This window comes from Tamandua tetradactyla, chromosome X, assembly GCF_023851605.1.
Source record: "Tamandua tetradactyla isolate mTamTet1 chromosome X, mTamTet1.pri, whole genome shotgun sequence".
In the NCBI taxonomy this organism is placed as follows: Eukaryota; Metazoa; Chordata; class Mammalia; order Pilosa; family Myrmecophagidae; genus Tamandua; species Tamandua tetradactyla.
In genome coordinates this window covers 58,164,994-58,183,450 of record NC_135353.1, presented here as the reverse complement: position 1 = coordinate 58,183,450, position 18,457 = coordinate 58,164,994, and the positions used below count along the sequence as shown (strand labels likewise).

Here is an 18,457-nt window from a genome sequence, read left to right as displayed (position 1 = left end):
AAGGTCCACACCCCTGAGAGTCATGTCCCACGTAGACAGGGGGAGGGTGGTGAGTTTGCTTGTTGTGTTGGCTGGAGAGAGAGGCCACATCTGAGCCACAAAAGAGGTTCTTTTGGAGGTGGCTCTTAGGCCTAATTTTAAGTAGGCTTGACCTATCCTTTGTGAGGTTAAGTTTCATATGAACAAACCCTAAGACTGGGGGCTCAGCCTAATGCTTTGGTTGTCCACACTGCTTGTGAGAATATCACGAATTCAACTTGGGGAAGTAGAATTTCCCCCTTTTCTCACCATAACCCAAAGGGGACTTTGCAAATACTTTTTTATTCACTGTTCAAATCACTGTGGGATTTATCGGGGCATCACTCTGGACAAACCAACAAAATCTCATGTCCTACTCAAGGTTCCATGTACTTATGGTGTTCAATTAAGTTGTCTACATAAGTTATATTAGGAAATGCACTAGTCAAAATATAAATTTTGTACCAAAAATTTTTTTTTGCTTTAGTCTCACACATAAGTTGAAATTTTAAAATATTAATTACCATCTATTTTCAACACCCTGCAGTAATGACATTCTTTGTTCTTCCTCATGCAAAAATATTTTTAAAATTTGCACATTTAGTCACTATCATTATACACTCTAGGCATTCCTAGATTATACCATCTCAATCTTTATCATCCATTTTTCTTTCTGATTTCATTTATGCCCCCAGCCCTCCTCCCTCTATCATTCTCACATTCAGCTCCATTCAGTATTTTAACATAATTGTATTACAGTTAGGTAGTATTGTGCCATCCGTTTCTGAGTTTTACATTCATTCCTGTTGCACAATCTGTATCCCTTCAGTTCCAACTACCCAATATCTTACTCTATTTCTATCTCCTGATGTTCTCTGTTACCAACGAAATTCTCCAAGGTTGTTCACTAATGTCAGTTCATATTAGTGAGACCATACAGTATTTGTCCTTTTGTTTCTGGCTAATCTCACTCAGCATAATGTCCTTAAGGTCCATCCATGTTGTTACATACTTCATAACTTTACTCTGTCTTACAGCTGCATAATATTCCATTGTATGTATATACCACAGTTTGTTTAGCCACTCGTCTGTTGATGGACATTTTGGCTGTTTCCATCTCTTCGCAATTGTAAATAATGTTGCTATAAACATTGGTGTGCAAATGTCCATTTGTGCTTTGCCCTCATCTCCTCTGAGTAGATACCTAGCAAAGGTATTGCCAGGTCATATGGCAATTCTATATTTAGCTTTTTGAGGAACCGCCAAACTGCCTTCCACAGCGAATGTACCATTTGACATTCGCACCAACAGTGGATAAGTGTGGCCCTTTCTCCACATCCTCTCCAGCACTTGTCATTTTCTGTTTTATTGACAATGACCATTCTGGTGGGTGTGTGATGATATCTCATTGTGGTTTTGATTTGCATTTCTCTAATAGCCAGGGAAGTTGAGCATCTCTTCATGTGCCCTTTGGCCATTTGTATTTCCTCTTCTGAGAAGTGTCTGTTCAAGTCTTCTGCCCATTTTGTAATTGGATTGGCTGTCTTTTTGTTGTTGAGTTGAACAATCTCTTTATAAATTCTGGATACTAGACCTTTATCTGATATGTCGTTTCCAAATACTGTCTCCCATTGGGTAGGCAGTCTTTTTACTTTCTTGATGAAGTTCTTTGGTGTGCAAAAGTGTTTAATTTTGAGGAGTTCCCATTTATTTATTTATTTCTTCAATGCTCTTGCTTTTGGTGTAAGGTCTAGAAAACTGCCTCCAAGTATAAGATTTATAAGATATTTCCCTACATTTTCTTCTAACAGTTTTATGGTCTTAGAGCTAACATTTAGATCTTTGATCCATTTTGAGTTAACTTTTCTACAGGATGTGACATATGGGTCCTCTTTCATTCTTTTGCATATGGATATCCAGTGCTCTAGGCACCATTTATTGAAGAGACTGTTCTGTCCCAGGTGAGTTGGCTTGACTGCCTTATCAAAGATCAAATGTCCATAGATGAGAGGGTCTATATCTGAACACTTTATTCGATTCCATTGGTCAATATATCTATCTTTATGCCAGTACCATGCTGTTTTGATCACTGTAGCATCATAATATGCCTTAAAGTCAGGTAGCGTGAGACCTCTGACTTCATCCTCACGATACTTTTACCTATTCGGGGCACCCTGCCCTTCCAGATAAATTTGGTTATTGGTTTTTCTGTTTCTGAAAAGTAAGTTTTTGGGATTTTAATTGGTATTGCATTGAATCTGTAAATCAATTTACGTAAAATTGACATCTTAACTATATTTAGTCTTCCAATCCATGAGCACGGTATGTATGCCCTTCCATCTATTTAGGTCTTCTGTGATTCCTTTTAACGATTTCTTGTAGTTTTCTTTGTATAGGCCTTTTGTCTCTTTAATTAAATTTATTCCTAAATATTTTATTCTTTTGGTTACAATTGAAAGTGGAATTCTTTTCTTGATTTCCCCCTCAGATTGTTCATTACTAGTGTATAGAAACACTACAGATTTTTGAGTGTTGATCTTGTAACCTGCCACTTTGTTGTACTTATTTATTAGCTCTAGTAGTTTTGCTGTGGATTTTTCGACATATAGTATCATATCATCTGCAAATAGTGAGAGTTTTACTTTTTCCTTTCCAATTTGGATGCCTTGTATTTCTTTTTCTTGTCTAATTGCTTTGGCTGGAACTTCCATACAATGTTGAATAACAGTGGTGATGGTGGACATCCTTGTTTTGTTCCTGATCTTAGGGAGAAAGTTTTCAGTTTTTCCCCATTGAGGATGATGTTAGCTGTGGGTTTTTCATATATTCCCTTTATCATTTTGAGAAATTCCCTTCTATTCCTATCCTTTGAAGTATTTTCAACAGAAAACGATGTTGTATTTTGTCAAATGCCTTTTATGCATCAATCAAGATGATCATGTGGTTTTTCTGCTTTGATTTGTTGATATGGTGTATTACATTAATTGATTTTCTTACGTTGAACCATCCTTGCATAAATTGGGATAAATCCTCCTTGGTCAGGATGTATAATTCTTTTAATATTTGCTGGATTTGACTTGCTAGAATTTTGGTGAGGATTTTTGCACCTATGTTCATTAGAGAGATTGGTCTGTAGCTTATTTTTGTAATATCTTTACCTTGCTTTGGTATGAGGGTGATGTTGGCTTCATAGAATGAGTTAGGTAGCTTTCCCTCCTCTTCATTTTTTTTGAAGAGTTTTAGCAAGATTGGTACTAATTATTTCTGGAATGTTTGGTAGAATTCACATGTGAAGCCATCTGGTCCTGGACTTTTCTTTTTGGGGAACTTCTTAATGACTGATTCGATTTCTTTACTTGTGATTGGTTTGTTGAGGTCATCTATTTCTTCTCGAGTCAAAGTTGGCTGTTCATGTCTTTCTAGAAAGTTGTCCATTCTATCTACATTGTTGTATTTATTAGCATAAAGTTGTTCATAGTATCCTATATTACTTCCTTTCTTTCTGTGGGATCAGTGGTTATGTCTCCTCTTCCATTTCTGATCTTATTTATTTGCATCTTCTCTCTTCTTCTTTTTGTCAGTCTTGCTAAGGGTCCATCAATCTTATTGACTTTCTCATAAAACCAGCTTCTGGTTTCATTGATTTTCTCAATTGTTTTCATGTTCTAAATTTCATTTATTTCTGCTCTAATCTTCATTATGCTTTGGGGTTAGTTTGCTGTTCTTTCTCTACTTCTTCCAAGTGGACAGTTAATTACTTGATTTTTGCCCTTTCTTCTTTTTTGATATAAGCATTTAGGACAATAAATTTCCCTCTTAACACTGCCTTTTCTGTGTCCCATAAGTTCTGATATGTTGTGCTTTCATTTTCACTTGCCTTGAGCTATCTACTGATTTCTCTTGTAATTTCATCCTTGACCCACTGGTTGTTTAAGAGTGTGTTGTTGAGCCTCCACATATTTGTGAATTTTCTGGCAGTCTGCCTGTTATTGATTTCCAACTTCATTCCTTTATGATCTGAGAAAGTGTTTTGTATGATTTCAATCTTTTAAATTTATTGAGACTTGGTTTGTGACCCAGCTTATGGTCTATACTTGAGAATGAACCATGAGCACTTGAGAAAAAGGTTTATCCTGCTGTTGTGGGGTGTAATGTTCTATGAATATCTGTTAAGTCTAGCTCATTATTCAAATTCTCTGTTTCTTTATTGGTCCTCTGTCTAGATGTTCTGTCCATTGATGAGAGTGGTGAATTGAAATCTCCAACTATTATGGTTGATGTGTCTATTTCTGTTTTCAGTATTTTCATTGTTTGCTGCATGTATTTTGGAGCATTCTGGTTCAGTGCATAAATATTTATGATTGTTATGTCTTCTTGCTGAATTGTTCTTTTTATTAATACATAGTATCCTTCTTTGTCTCTTTTAACTGTTTTACATTTGAAGTCTAATTTGTTGGATATTAGTATAGCTACTCCTGCTCTTTTCTGATTGCTATTTGCATGAAATGTCTTTTCCTAGCCTTTCACTTTCAACCTATGTTTATCCTTGGTCTAAGATGTGTTTCCTGTAGACAGCATATAGGTAGGTCCTGTTTTTTAATCTATCCTGCCAGTCTGTGTCTTTTGATTGGGGACTTGAATCCATTAACATTTAGTGTTATTACTGTATGGGCAGTACTTTCTTCTACCATTTGGCCTTTTGGATTTTGTATGTCATATCTAATTTTCCATCTTTTTACCTTTACTCATAGTCTTCATTTCTACACTCTTCTCCACACCTCTCTCTCCTGTCTTTTCTTAACTGTCTCTAGTGCTCCCTTTATTTCTTGCAGAGCCGGTCTCTTGATCACAAATTCTCTCAGCAATCTTTTGTCTGAAAATGTTTTAATTTCTCCCTCATTTTTGAAGGACAGTTTTGCTGGGTATAGAATTCTTGGTTGGCAGTTTTACTCTTTTAGTATTTTAAATATATCATCCCACTGTCTTCTCACCTTCATGGTTTCTCTGAGAAATCTGTGCATAGTCTTATTGGGCTTCCCTTGTATGTGATGGATTGCTTTTCTCTTGCTGTTTTCAAGATTCTCTCTTTCTCTGTGACCTCTGACATTCTGATTAGTAAGTGTCTTGGAGTACGTCTGTTTGGGGTATGCCACACTTCTTGGATGTGTAAATTTAAGTCGTTCTTAAGAGTGTTGGGAAATTTTCAGTGATAATTTCCTCCATTAGTTTTTCTCCCCTTTTCCCTTCTCTTCTCCTTCCGGGACACCCACAACATGTATATTCATGTGCTTCGTATTGTCATTCAATTTCTTGAGTCCCTGCTCATATTTTTCCATTTTTTTCCCTATATTTTCTTGGGCTTGTCGGATTTCAGATAGCCCATCCTCCAGTTCACTAATCCTATCTTATGCCTCTCGACATCTAACATTGTAGGTTTCCATTGTTTTTTTCATCTCTTCTACTGTGCCTTTCATTCCCGTAAGTTCTGTGATTTGTTTTTTCAGATTTTTGATTTCTTCTTTTTGTTCATTCCTTGCCTTCTTTATATCCTCCCTCAATTCATTGATTTGATTTTTGATGAGGTTTTCCATGTCTGTTCGAACATTCTGAATTAATTGTTTCAACTCCTGTATCTCATTTGAATTGTTGGTTTGTTCCTTTGACTGGGCCATATGTTCAATTTTCCTAATATGTTACATTATTTGTTGCTGGCATCTAGACATTTAATTACCTTAATTAGTTTATTCTGGAGATTGTTTTCACTTTTACTTAGGGTTTTCTTGCTGGATGAATTTGTTGTCTGTCTGTACTTTGACATTCAGTTCAGCTTTTTCTGGACCTCTTGCTTAGGTTTTGTTTAACAGCAGAATTTTTCAGTTTTTGTTTTCTTGTTTCTTGCCCTGTCTGTATGGTACCTTCCCCCCCCCCCCCCACCCTTCGGAGGGTCTACTTAGGTATTATAGGCCCCAGCCGGATTTTCCCAGACCAAACTGGCCTCCTGTCAGGAGGAAAGAGTCACCTGTGTCGGTTTTACCTGAGGGTGAGACCCAGTAGGTTGAAATACTTTCCTGTGAAGTCTCTGTGCTCTGTTTTTCTTATCCTGCCCAGTATTGTGGCACTTGTCTGCCTGCAGGTCCCACCAGCATAAGATGATGTGGTACCTTTAACTTCAGCAGACTCTCCCTGCTGAGAGCATGGTGGAGACAGAGGAGAGGTTGTAGGCTGGTTTTAATGGCTTCAAGTTACCAAGCCCTGGTATCTGAATTCCTTAAGGTAGGGAGTTCACCTGAGTTGGGCTTTACCCCTCCCCTGGGGAAGGCACAGGCTCCAGACAAGCCCTCAAACAAGCTCGTTTCTGCCTATGCCTGGAGCAGTTGCACTCTGAGAATTCTTGCCACTGTATCCAAAGGCAGTTAAGCCTTTGTAGAAACACAGCCACAAAAACCTTTTTCTTTTTCTTTTTCTTTTTCCATCAGCCCTGCCCCCTTGGCATCCGGGCAAAAATGAGTGACCTGCGCTTTGACCAGGTTCACCTGAGCTGGGGGCCTATTTTTAGTTGTCAGAATCTGTTCATTAATTCTCACAATTGGTGTTTGGTTGCACTCAGCCCCTGCTGCTGTTAAAGTCTCTTTTGTTTCCCCTCTGGGAAGCAGCCTGTGGGGGAGGGGCACCAGCTGCCATGGCTTGGGGAACTCACGGTTCTAGGGCGGCTTGCAGCCGGTCCAGCTGGTCCAGACTGGGGTATGCTTATGTGTCCAGTCACTGACGTGGTCCCAGGAGCTGTTCTGTACTGTTCCTGGTCATTTAGTAGCTGTTCTGGAGGATGAACTAAATCGTGAACCTTGCTAAGCTGCCATCTTGGCACCTCTCCTCCACAATTTCATTTTAAAGACACTAGAAAACTGCTGAAAGTGTCTCAGAAGGTGGTTTTTTTTTTTTTTTTTTTTTTAGTTTAACACAAATATTCATGGAAAGTGGGCTAGGCATCCATAGTTGAAAACACGTCAATATACATGCATCTAGATTATAGCAAATTCTGTTAGTATAGATCATTTCTTATAGTTTCTTACTTAAACTTGGGGAAACCTATTTGAAATTTGAAATCATCTATCTTCTAAAGTTTTAATGTTGGTCACTCCCTAAGTTCCCACTTTTGAAAATCAGCTGGGTTTAAGTTCATCATTTAGAGAAAAATATGGTCTCCTTTTTTGTAGAGTACAGCTTGTTAGCTCAAGGTTTAAGAGACAAGTTGTCTCTGAAACTTAAGGGGCAAATGGGTTTATCTTTGGGTACTTTTCCCTTGTGCAGTTTCTGATAATCCTCCCCCAACATACCTCTGCCTGTTGAGAAAGTTTCCATTTGTACAGTGTATTTCTTCATTTCTGCACAGTTTGAACCACAGCATGCTTTAAAAGATTGACCAGGGTATCATCAACAGGGATGGCACCAGAGAGTAGAGAAGTGAACATATCTGTCGTTTCCTGTTCCTAAGTGTGGGGACTGAGGAAGCAACTTACCTGTTGATCCCTGAGAAAGCTCCTATTACATTAGTCTTGCTGGTCACATTTTCTCAAGTTTTACATTCAGATGTTAGTTAGGCTTGATTCACAAAGCCTTAGATGGGAAACAATTAAGATTTTTAAATGGTCTGGTGATAGAGAACCCCTTTTGACAAGTACTCAGAAACCCTTACTATGTACCAGAACTCAGGTTCCTTTCTTTTAAATCTCTGGAAGAAAGGTAGTAATTACCAGCACCTCACTTACAGGACTGGAACATGGAACTCTGTATTTCAGAAAAGACACGAGTCTGTCTTCCTGGGGTGGTAAGTGAGTCTTCCAGATCCTGTCCATGCAGGTAGCTGCACTGGTCCTGGAGAGCCTACATGTTTATATCAGGGGCATAGCAGAGGTTGAGAATGCTAAAATTACCAACCCCAAATCTCTTCCTGATTGTGTTAATCTATGAAATCCCTACCATTTACTTTTTTAGTATCTATTAAAATGCAAATTTACTGTGAAGTGGTAACATTAAGTCAATGTTGGCCACTAATGCCTTAAGGTGGAAGAGTTAGTTACAGAGCTGCATATCCTTTATCCTTATCTTATTCCTTTTACTCCCTTCTAGAGTATCCTACCCATAACCACTAAATTAATCCTTCTATGGTGCTGTTTAAATCACATCATTTTCCTTCAGTAGTTTTCCCTTGGCCATCTTGATAAAGTTTAAAGTTTGAATAACCAACTGTTCCAGTTTTTCTAGGACTGAGAAAGTTCCAGAGACCCAGGACTTTCAGTCTTAAAGTCAGGTAAGCTCTGAACAAAATGGATGAGTTAGTTATCATATCTAAAGTTCTTATTTTAGCAGAACTTCTCTAAAATCTGATCTTACCTTTCCGGCCTCATCTTTTACTACTTCTCTACATGTATGATCAGATGCAGCAATGGTTAGTCTTATTCTTGTTTCCCCAGATGCCATGTGCTCCCCACATCTCACCTCTATACCTCCCCTCCATTTCCGTCCTAATCAGAGAACTTAATTTCCAGGCTGGATTGCTACTTATTGGTAACCAGTGGATGTTAATGGAACTTGAGGAGAGAATTTCATGGTTGAATTGGAATCATATATGGAATCAAGTGTGGAAGAGAAGACAATTCTTCTCTTTGAGTGCAACTGTCCTATTTCCATCTAGAGATTGTTTCTCTTTTGAATAATTCTGGTTCTGGAAGATAATTCTGTTCCAATCTTCTACCAACCATCTTCAAAGCCTGAAGGTCATCTGGAAAAACTGGCATTTTGAAAATGTCTCCTGTTTGTTTAGGGGCTCCCAACATGGAAACCTCAGACCGAATGGGTCCCACAAAACCCTGTAATGTGACCTACCTAAGACATTAATATATCTTGTTCTTGATGAGTTAGCATGCATAAACTATTTGCCTCCAAGGAAATTGAAGAATTTTATCTAATACGGAAAAGCTAAGTTTAGTTGCTATAGATATAATGGGAGGATAAAGTTAGGTTTTATTCATTGATTTATAAAAAATTTTTGGGTGCATGGTCCAGAAATCGAACTTGGGTCTCCTGCATGTAAGGCACACATTCTATCACTGCATTCATTGATTTTTGTCCACACTTGTATTATTTAGGGTTCTCTAGAGAAACAGAACCAACAGGGAACACTTGCAAATATAAAATTTATGAAAGTGTCTCACGTGACCGTAGGAACGCAGAGTCCAAAATCCACAGGGCAGGCTGTGAAGCCGATGACTCCAATGGGTGGCCTGGACGAACTCCACAGGAGAGGCTCACCAGCCAAAGCAGGAATGCAGCCTGTCTCCTCTGAGTCCTCCTTAAAAGGTTTCCCATGATTGCATTTAGCATCACTAATTGCAGAAGACACTCCCCTTTGGCTGATTACAAATGGAATCAGCTGTGGATGTAGCTGACGTGATCATGACCTAATCCTATGAAATGTCCTCATTGCAACAGACAGGCCAGCACTTGCCCAATCAGATGAACAGGTACCACAACTTGGCCAAGTTGACACGTGTCCCTAACCGTGACAGTCCACCCCTTGTCAACTTGGCACATATATATATATATATATATATACATCACCTTAGACCATACTTAATTTCCAAATGAAAACAAATAAGGACACATTTTTTCTTTTACCTGACAATACTCAACTGTCCTGCATATAACTGGAAACACATTAAATCTTTCCAGAATAGCGTGCAAATCCTTGGGCAACATTCATTCTTAAACTCGATATCTTACAACTTAAATAGTATAACACAAACAAAACAGCATTACAGTCCTCGTTTCTGTAACTGATCACGTGGTCGAAGTTCATATTTATCACTACCTTCTTCCACTACCCATTCCATGTTCCCTTTCCCCTCAGCAAGCACTTCAGCTGGCCGTGGTTCTTTGCCTGGTGGGGTGACCCAAACCTTCATTCCTGAAGTCTCAGAGCCATTAGTGGTCCTGCCTGGATTGTGTTGTTGCAGTTTTCCATTGATTTTAATCACAGGGCATGGTAGTACTAATAGACGCCCCAGGGGATCTCCTATATTCCAAGAAAACTCTTCTTTACCTCCATTATGTAGTTGCAGTCCTACTTCCTTCTGATAGTCAGGGTCAATTACCCCAGACAATAATGTAATCCCCTTCTTGGTGTGTTGATCCAGAGGCATAAGTAGCCCAAAGTGGCCAGGTGGCAATCTTAACTTCCAGTTCAGTGGTATCACTGTTGTTTCTCCTGGAGAAAGCACACCCCATTTTGGAACTAAAACCTGCAGACCAGCAGAACTCAGGGTAGCAGGGACAGGAAGCAAAAATTTTCCTAGTGGATCACTAGGAGTAATAGTGAGTGGCACCACACCCATTTCCACCCCTTGGTTCCTGGACCCATGGATCCTGGCTATAGGAGAAACAGCACCATACAGTGGATGCTGATTCAGAGCATACACAGCTTCCTGGAGAACATTACCCCAGCCTTTCAAGTTTTTGCCACCTAGTTGGCACCGTAATTGAGTTTTCAAAAGGCCATTCCACCGTTCTATCAATCCAGCTGCTTCTGGATGATGGGGAACATGGTAAGACCAGAGAATTCCATGAGCATGTGCCCATTCCCGCACTTCATTTGCTGTGAAGTGTGTTCCTTGTTTCGAAGCAATGCTATGTGGAATACCATGATGATGGATAAGGCATTCTGTAAGCCCACTGATAGTAGTTTTGGCAGAAGCATTGCGTGCAGGGAAAGCAAAGCCATGTCCAGAGTATGTGTCTATTCCAGTTAGAACAAATCGCTGCCCCTTCCATGAAGGGAGTGGTCCAATGTAATCAACCTGCCACCATGTAGCTGGCTGGTCACCTCGGGGAATGGTGCCATATCGGGGGCTGAGTGTGGGTCTCTGCTGCTGGCAGATTGGACACTCAGCAGTGGCTGTAGCCAGGTCAGCCTTGGTGAGTGGAAGTCCATGTTGCTGAGCCCATGCATAACCTCCATCCCTACCACCATGACCACTTTGTTCATGAGCCCATTGGGCAATAACAGGAGTTGCTGGGGAAAGAGGCTGACTGGTATCCATAGAACGGGTCATCTTATCCACTTGATTATTAAAATCTTCCTCTGCTGAAGTCACCCTCTGGTGTGCATTCACATGGGACACAAATATCTTCATGTTTTTAGCCCACTCAGAAAGGTCTATCCACATACTTCTTCCCCAGACCTCTTTGTCACCAATTTTCCAATTATGGTCTTTCCAAGTCCCTGACCATCCAGCCAAACCATTAGCAACAGCCCATGAGTCAGTATACAAACGCACCTCTGGCCAGTTTTCCTTCCAAGCAAAATGAACAGCCAGGTGCACTGCTCGAAGTTCTGCCCACTGGGAGGATTGCCCCTCACCACTGTCCTTCAAGGACACCCCAGAAAGGGGTTGTAATGCTGCAGCTGTCCACTTTCGGGTGGTACCTGCATATCGTGCTGAGCCATCTGTAAACCAGGCCCAAGTTTTCTCTTCCTCAGTCAATTCACTGTAAGGAACTCCCCAAGAGGCCATAGCTCTGGTCTGGGAAAGAGAAGGTTATGTGGCAGCAGGAGTGGAAACCATGGGCATTTGTGCCACTTCTTCATGTAACTTACTTGTGCCTTCAGGACCTGCTCTGGCTCTATCTCGTATATACCATTTCCACTTTACAATAGAGTGCTGCTGTGCATGCCCAACTTTATGGCTTGGTGGGTCAGACAACACCCAACTCATGATAGGCAACTCAGGTCTCATGGTAACTTGGTGGCCCATGGTTAAGCGTTCAGTCTCTACTAAGGCCCAGTAGCAGGCCAAAAGCTGTTTCTCAAAAGGAGAGTAGTTATCTGCAGCAGATGGTAAGGCTTTGCTCCAAAATCCTAAGGGTCTGCATTGTGATTCTCCTATAGGGGCCTGCCAAATGCTCCAGACAGCATCTCTATTTGCCACTGACACTTCCAGCACCATTGGATCTGCTGGATCATATGGCCCAAGTGGCAGAGCAGCTTGCACAGCAGCCTGGACCTGTCGCAGAGCCTCCTCTTGTTCAGGTCCCCACTCAAAATTAGCAGCTTTTCTGGTCACTCGATAAATGGGCCGGAGTAGCACACCCAAATGAGGAATATGTTGTTGCCAAAATCCAAAAGGACCCACTAGGCGTTGTGCCTGTTTTTTGGTTGTGGGAGGGGCCAGATGCAGCAATTTATCCTTCACATTAGAAGGGATATCTCGACATGCCCCACACCACTGGACACCTAGAAATTTTACTGAGGTGGAAGGCCCCTGTATTTTTGTTGGATTTATCTCCCATCCTCTGACACGCAAATGCCTTACCAGTAAATCTAGAGTAGTTGCTACTTCTTGCTCACTAGGTCTAATCAACACGATATCATCAATATAATGGACCAGTGTGATGTCTTCTGGGAGGCAGAAACGATCAAGGTCTCTGCGAACAAGATTATGACATAGGGCTGGAGAGTTGATATACCCCTGAGGTAGGACAGTGAAAGTATATTGCTGACCTTGCCAGCTGAAAGCAAACTGTTTCTGGTGGTCCTTACTAATAGCTATTGAGAAAAAAGCATTTGCCAGATCAATAGCTGCATACCAGGTACCAGGGGATGTATTGATTTGCTCAAGCAATGATACTACATCTGGAACAGCAGCTGCAATTGGAGTTACCACCTGGTTGAGTTTACGATAATCCACTGTCATTCTCCAAGACCCATCTGTTTTCTGCACAGGCCAAATAGGAGAGTTGAATGGGGATGTGGTGGGAATCACCACCCCTGCATCTTTCAAGTCCTTAAGAGTGGCAGTAATTTCTGCAATCCCTCCAGGAATACGGTATTGCTTTTGATTTACTATTTTGCTTGGTAGGGGCAGTTCTAGTGGCTTCCACTTGGCCTTTCCCACCATAATAGCCCTCACTGCACGAGTTAGAGAACCAACGTGGGGATTCTGCCAGTTGCTCAGTATGTCTATGCCAATTATACATTCCGGAACTGGGGAAATAACTACAGGATGGGTCCGGGGGCCCACTGGACCCACTGTGAGACGGACCTGAGCTAAAACTCCATTGATCACCTGGCCTCCATAAGCCCCCACTCTGACTGGTGGTCCAGAGTGACGTTTTGGGTCCTCTGGAATTAATGTCACTTCTGAACCAGTGTCTAATAATCCCCAAAATATCTGATCATTTCCTTTTCCCCAATGCACAGTTACCCTGGTAAAAGGCCGTCGGTCTCCTTGGGGAAGACTTAGAGGAAGGTCAACAGTATAAATTTGTGGCAGTGTAACAGGTTTCTTCCCCATAGGGACCTGGCCTCCCCTTCATTCAATGGGCTCAGGGTCTGTAAACTGTTTCAAGTCTGGAAATTGGTTAAGGGGCCGTGACTCTGTGTTTTTGTAATTCAGGTTAGACTTCTGTTCCCTTGACCTAGAACTCTTTTGTTTATACAGCTCCAACAAGAATTTAGTAGGCTGCCCTTCTATTGTATTTCTAGGTACCCCATGATTTACTAGCCAATGCCACAAATCTCTGCGTGTCATATAATTTTGATGCCTCCTTTGAGTTTGTTGTCTATTATAATACCCACGTCTACCCTGTCTTTGGTGATTAAGTGCTGCCACCTGGCTTCTGCCAACTCGGGATCCTGTCATCCCCATTGTGTTTAAGGATTCCAGCTCAGTGACAGCAGTTCCTACAGTAATATCTGACCTACAGAGAAGTGCAACCACAGAGCTCTTTAGGGATGATGGTGCTAGTCTCACAAATTTATTTCTCACTGTTCTGGTAAAAGGTGCATCCTCTGGACATTCCTGGGGTGTAAGAGCAGGCTTTGCATGATAAATCCACTCTAACATCCCAATCTCTCTAAGCCTCTGGATCCCCTCATCTACATTATACCAGGGCAGTTCTGGCATTTCAACCTCAGGTAATGTTGGCCACCTTTTGATCCATGTTTCAACCAACCACCCAAACAAGCTGTTAACACCTTTTCTAACTGCTCTAGCTATAACATTGAATGCAGAATCTCTGCTTAGTGGGCCCATATCAATAAATTCAGCCTGATCCAGCCTTATATTCCTCCCACCATTATCCCACACTCTTAAAATCCATTGCCACACATATTCCCCTCATTTCTGTCTATATAAATTGGAAAACTCACACAGTTCTTTTGGAGTATAACGTACCTCCTCATGTGTGATACTTTGTACCTCACCTTTAGGGGCCTGTTGGGACTTTAGTCTAGTTATAGGTCTAGAAGAAATGAGGGGTGGTGGGGGTGGGTCATGAAAAGAATTAGAAATATCTTCCAAGCCATTTGCTTCAGGGCTTTCATTTGCAGTTTCATCTGGAGAAACAGGATTAATAACTTTAGGGCTAATCCCTTCAGGAGGAGGTTGGGTGGCCAATTCCTCAAGGCAGGCTGGAGGTGGGGCGGGTATGTCCTCAGGGAAGACTATTACAGGGTTATCTAAAGAAGGCTCAGCATGGTCTAGGGTTTCAACCTCACCCCCAACATCATTATCAATCCATATGTCACCATCCCATTTTTCAGGGTCCCACTCCTTTCCAATCAATGCCCTCACTTTAACGGCAGACACCATGCAAGACTGAGATTTCAGTTTACGTTGTAAAGTTGCTACTGTAACAATAAGATTCTGAGTCTGATTTTCAGAGATCTCAAGTCTACGGCTACAGGAAATAAAATTTTCCTTCAGGATACTCATAGAAACCTCTACATCTTTCAGACGGCACTTAAGCTTCTTGTTTGAAGCCTTAAGCCCATCCCTTTCACCCTTTAATGTAGACAGTGTATCTAACAATAACCAACCAACATCTCTATAACTCTTATTTCTACAAAACTCTGTAAAGGTGTCAAAAACATTATCCCCCAGAGTCTGGCTTCGTACAAGCGAAGCATTAGGAGAATCGAATGATGATATTTTGACTATCTCCTTTGCCAACTCAGTCCATGGATTGGGAGTGTCATTCTGATTACGGGAATCAGAGCCCTTAGTGTCTCTGAGCCCAGTCAGAGTAGAAAACCATTCATAAAAACCCATTTTTAAGATTCTGTTCCTTAAGAACCACTCCTGGTACCAAGATGTATTAGTTAGGGTTCTCTAGAGAAACAGAACCAACAGGGAACACTTGCAAATATAAAATTTATGAACGTGTCTCACGTGACCGTAGGAACGCAGAGTCCAAAATCCACAGGGCAGGCTGTGAAGCCGATGACTCCAATGGATGGCCTGGACGAACTCCACAGGAGAGGCTCACCAGCCAAAGCAGGAATGCAGCCTGTCTCCTCTGAGTCCTCCTTAAAAGGCTTCCCATGATTGCATTTAGCATCACTAATTGCAGAAGACACTCCCCTTTGGCTGATTACAAATGGAATCAGCTGTGGATGTAGCTGACGTGATCATGACCTAATCCTATGAAATGTCCTCATTGCAACAGACAGGCCAGCGCTTGCCCAATCAGATGAACAGGTACCACAACTTCGCCAAGTTGACACCTGTCCCTAACCGTGACAACACTAAATTGGGTTTGCATAGTTTCATGTCATCCTACATGAGAAGAGTTTGTAGTAAGAAAATTGGTGATTAAGTGTATTGCATAATAAGATAAAATAGATGATCAAGGTTGTGACCATTTTTATGCTTGTGGTCTTAAGCAGTATGCGTGTTTTACTTGTTTAAGGGCTAGATTGTGGAGATTTATTGACTTGACTGAGTCTGCTTCCTCAGTTCAACGACTATGAGAATGAAGTGCTTAGAGGCACCTTAACTGTTGGAACCTCGGTAGTTCACAGAATTGTTTCTTACTGATGTGCTGGTTTTCCAACACACTAAACCTGAAATAACAACAACAACAACAAACTGCCCCCAAACAAGGACTTCCTGATTTATTCAGAAGGTGAGAATACTCAATCTTAAACTAGATATGTGGATTGAAGAGAGAATACTTAGAGATATATCATTTGAGACTGAAAGGAATCCCAGATTTTTTTAGAACTGGAATTCAGAGATTAGGAAGGATTGCAGTCCTTTAGTGCGAATGCAGTCACAATCCAGAAGGGACTTATAGACTCTGATGAGTATAAATCATGTTTTACATTTCTGAGGAAATGCCTTTGTAGTGCAAACCTTAGGATGTATCTGCCCTCCTAATCAATGTGGCTTAATTTGAAGTGAAACTGATTAAAATAAAATTGGTTTATGGCCATTGCTAAGATAACATATCTTGGAAAATTTGGAGTAAAATATATACATCCAAAAATAATTCTGAAGTTTCTGGTTATGGGACTAAACCTCCGGCCATAGTTGGGTTTATGTGACTTTATGCAAATATGTTATCTTTCATGATATTATTGACATTGAAGTTGAGAGTCACTCACTATCCCTGCTGTAAATCTGGAATTGGAGTTTTGATGTGCTCTGACTAAAACTGTTTAGTCTATTAAATATTAGGACTCTCATTGATTTGATTTACAATGATCAGTGACTATCACCAAACCTAGAATCATTGATCTTTGTATAAATATGGTGCTTTTTGTAGCATTTGTACTGCTGCTGTATATGTGTAAATTTGAGTAGTTAAAAAGTGCTACTTTGCCAGTGTTATAGATTAAAAATAATGTCCTTAAAAAAAGAAACTCTAATTATATAGGCTCACTATTGAAAGAAAAGTGTTCCCCACCCCTTAGATTTGTGCATTAAAAAAAATGATTCCTTCTATTTTAATATGCACAGCAAATGGACACTGGAAACAGATTCAGAGTCCAAAAGGAAATAGAATCCCTTAGGATATTCAGGTTTGTATAATGATAGCTGAGAAATATGTTACATGAGAATATGGTAGCATAGAGATATTCTCTAATAGCAATAAGAAAAATTATAAAATAAGATACAAAGGGAACAAAGTTTCAGGAAAGAAAAAGGACTCAAACTGGAGGGGAAAAAATTATGAGACGGTTAATATGGATTGAAGGGCAGTTGATGAGAACCCAAGGGTGATTCCATGGTCATTTGCCAAGCAGATCCCCTGAGAATGAAGCAGTCACACATTGGCTTTCAAATGAGCAATAACAAACTGTCAAATGAAAATTATATGAGCAGAAAGAGACAAGTAGTAAACTAGTTTTTGGAGATGATCAATATATAAAAAATTTGATGAAATACTGCAGTGAGATTTTTTGAAATAAATGGTTAATTCTCAGGGAGATTGGGATCTAAAATTATGAAGTTCCTCTCCTATCCAGTGAGATAAGGAATAGCAACTTTGGTCATATTCTGTAGTATCTTTTTTTGAACAATTCTGTTTCCATGAATTGTTTTGTCATCTGGAAGCAATTCATATTCTAAAAAGACCTGTGATTTTAATACAAAGAGTCAGACCATTTACTTTGGGCTCCTTGTGTATAACAATGAAAATGAATAAAAATAGCAGCTAATATTTATTGAGTGCCTACTGTATGCTGAGTATTGTGTTCAGCTTTCTTGCTGAGGGCTGCCAGGGACTCAGTTGTGTCAGCAATTACCATTATTCCAACAGCAAGATTTCCCTGATCACTGTCACCCATAGTCCTAGTTTATAGGAGGATCCTTTTTTTTTTTGTATGCTGTATGGTGGGGGTCACATTTCATTTTATTTCCATGTGAGTATCCCCTTACTGCAGCACGATTTGTTGAATTTTTATTTGGTTGGTTTTTCTTTGTTTGGGAAGTGCGTGGGCTGGGAATTGAACCCGGGTCTCTCGCATGGCAGGCAAGAATTCTACCACTGAACTGTCCTTGCACCCCCAGGAGGATCCTTTTTAATGTGTTCTCATAAAACCCTGTAGCTTCAGAGTACTTCTCTTAGTGTGTAATTACATATTCATTAATGTGATTATTTACTTAATGCCTACCACTAGCTTGTAAGTTCCATGAAGGCCGGGTCAGTACTTGTTTTCTATATCCTAAGCACCTAGCACAGTGCTCTCAACATGCATTTGTTGAATGAAGGACTGAATGCTTTCTATCAAAGAATCAGACTATCAGCATTTTCCCCCACTTATCTAGCCATAAATAAGTAGAGACTGCATGTGCTTTGGATGAATGGACCTGCCTATTTGTGAGGCCGATCTAATCATTTGACTGTTAATGTGTCTAAGTTTTAGAAAAATGCTAACTCTTGTTGTTGCTCTGAACTGTGGCAGGCATCAGCTTCCCTGATAGCAGAGGAGAGCTCATCTTACCTCTTTCTGATGGTATTTGATTGCCACCTTCAGCTTGGCCAGATCGTGGTACTTTTGAGGGTCAAGTTCTTCACTGTGGTCATCTCGATGGTTGAGGATGATCTCCAGTTCCCGGGAGCTCCGAGCTTGATCCAGCAGGTCTTTGGCAAAGAG

General features: G+C 40.6%; 1 protein-coding gene across 1 annotated transcript in view; it reads right to left on the bottom strand.

The window, feature by feature from the left end:
• TRPC5 (transient receptor potential cation channel subfamily C member 5) overlaps positions 1-18,457 on the bottom strand; it is a 197,966-nt gene that overhangs the window by 122,070 nt on the left and 57,439 nt on the right. Inside the window, exon 2 of the mRNA XM_077146516.1 lies at positions 18,305-18,457. This exon is cut by the window's right edge and continues 369 nt beyond it. Coding sequence (XP_077002631.1) covers positions 18,305-18,457 — 153 coding nt within the window. The remainder of the gene's footprint in view (positions 1-18,304) is intronic.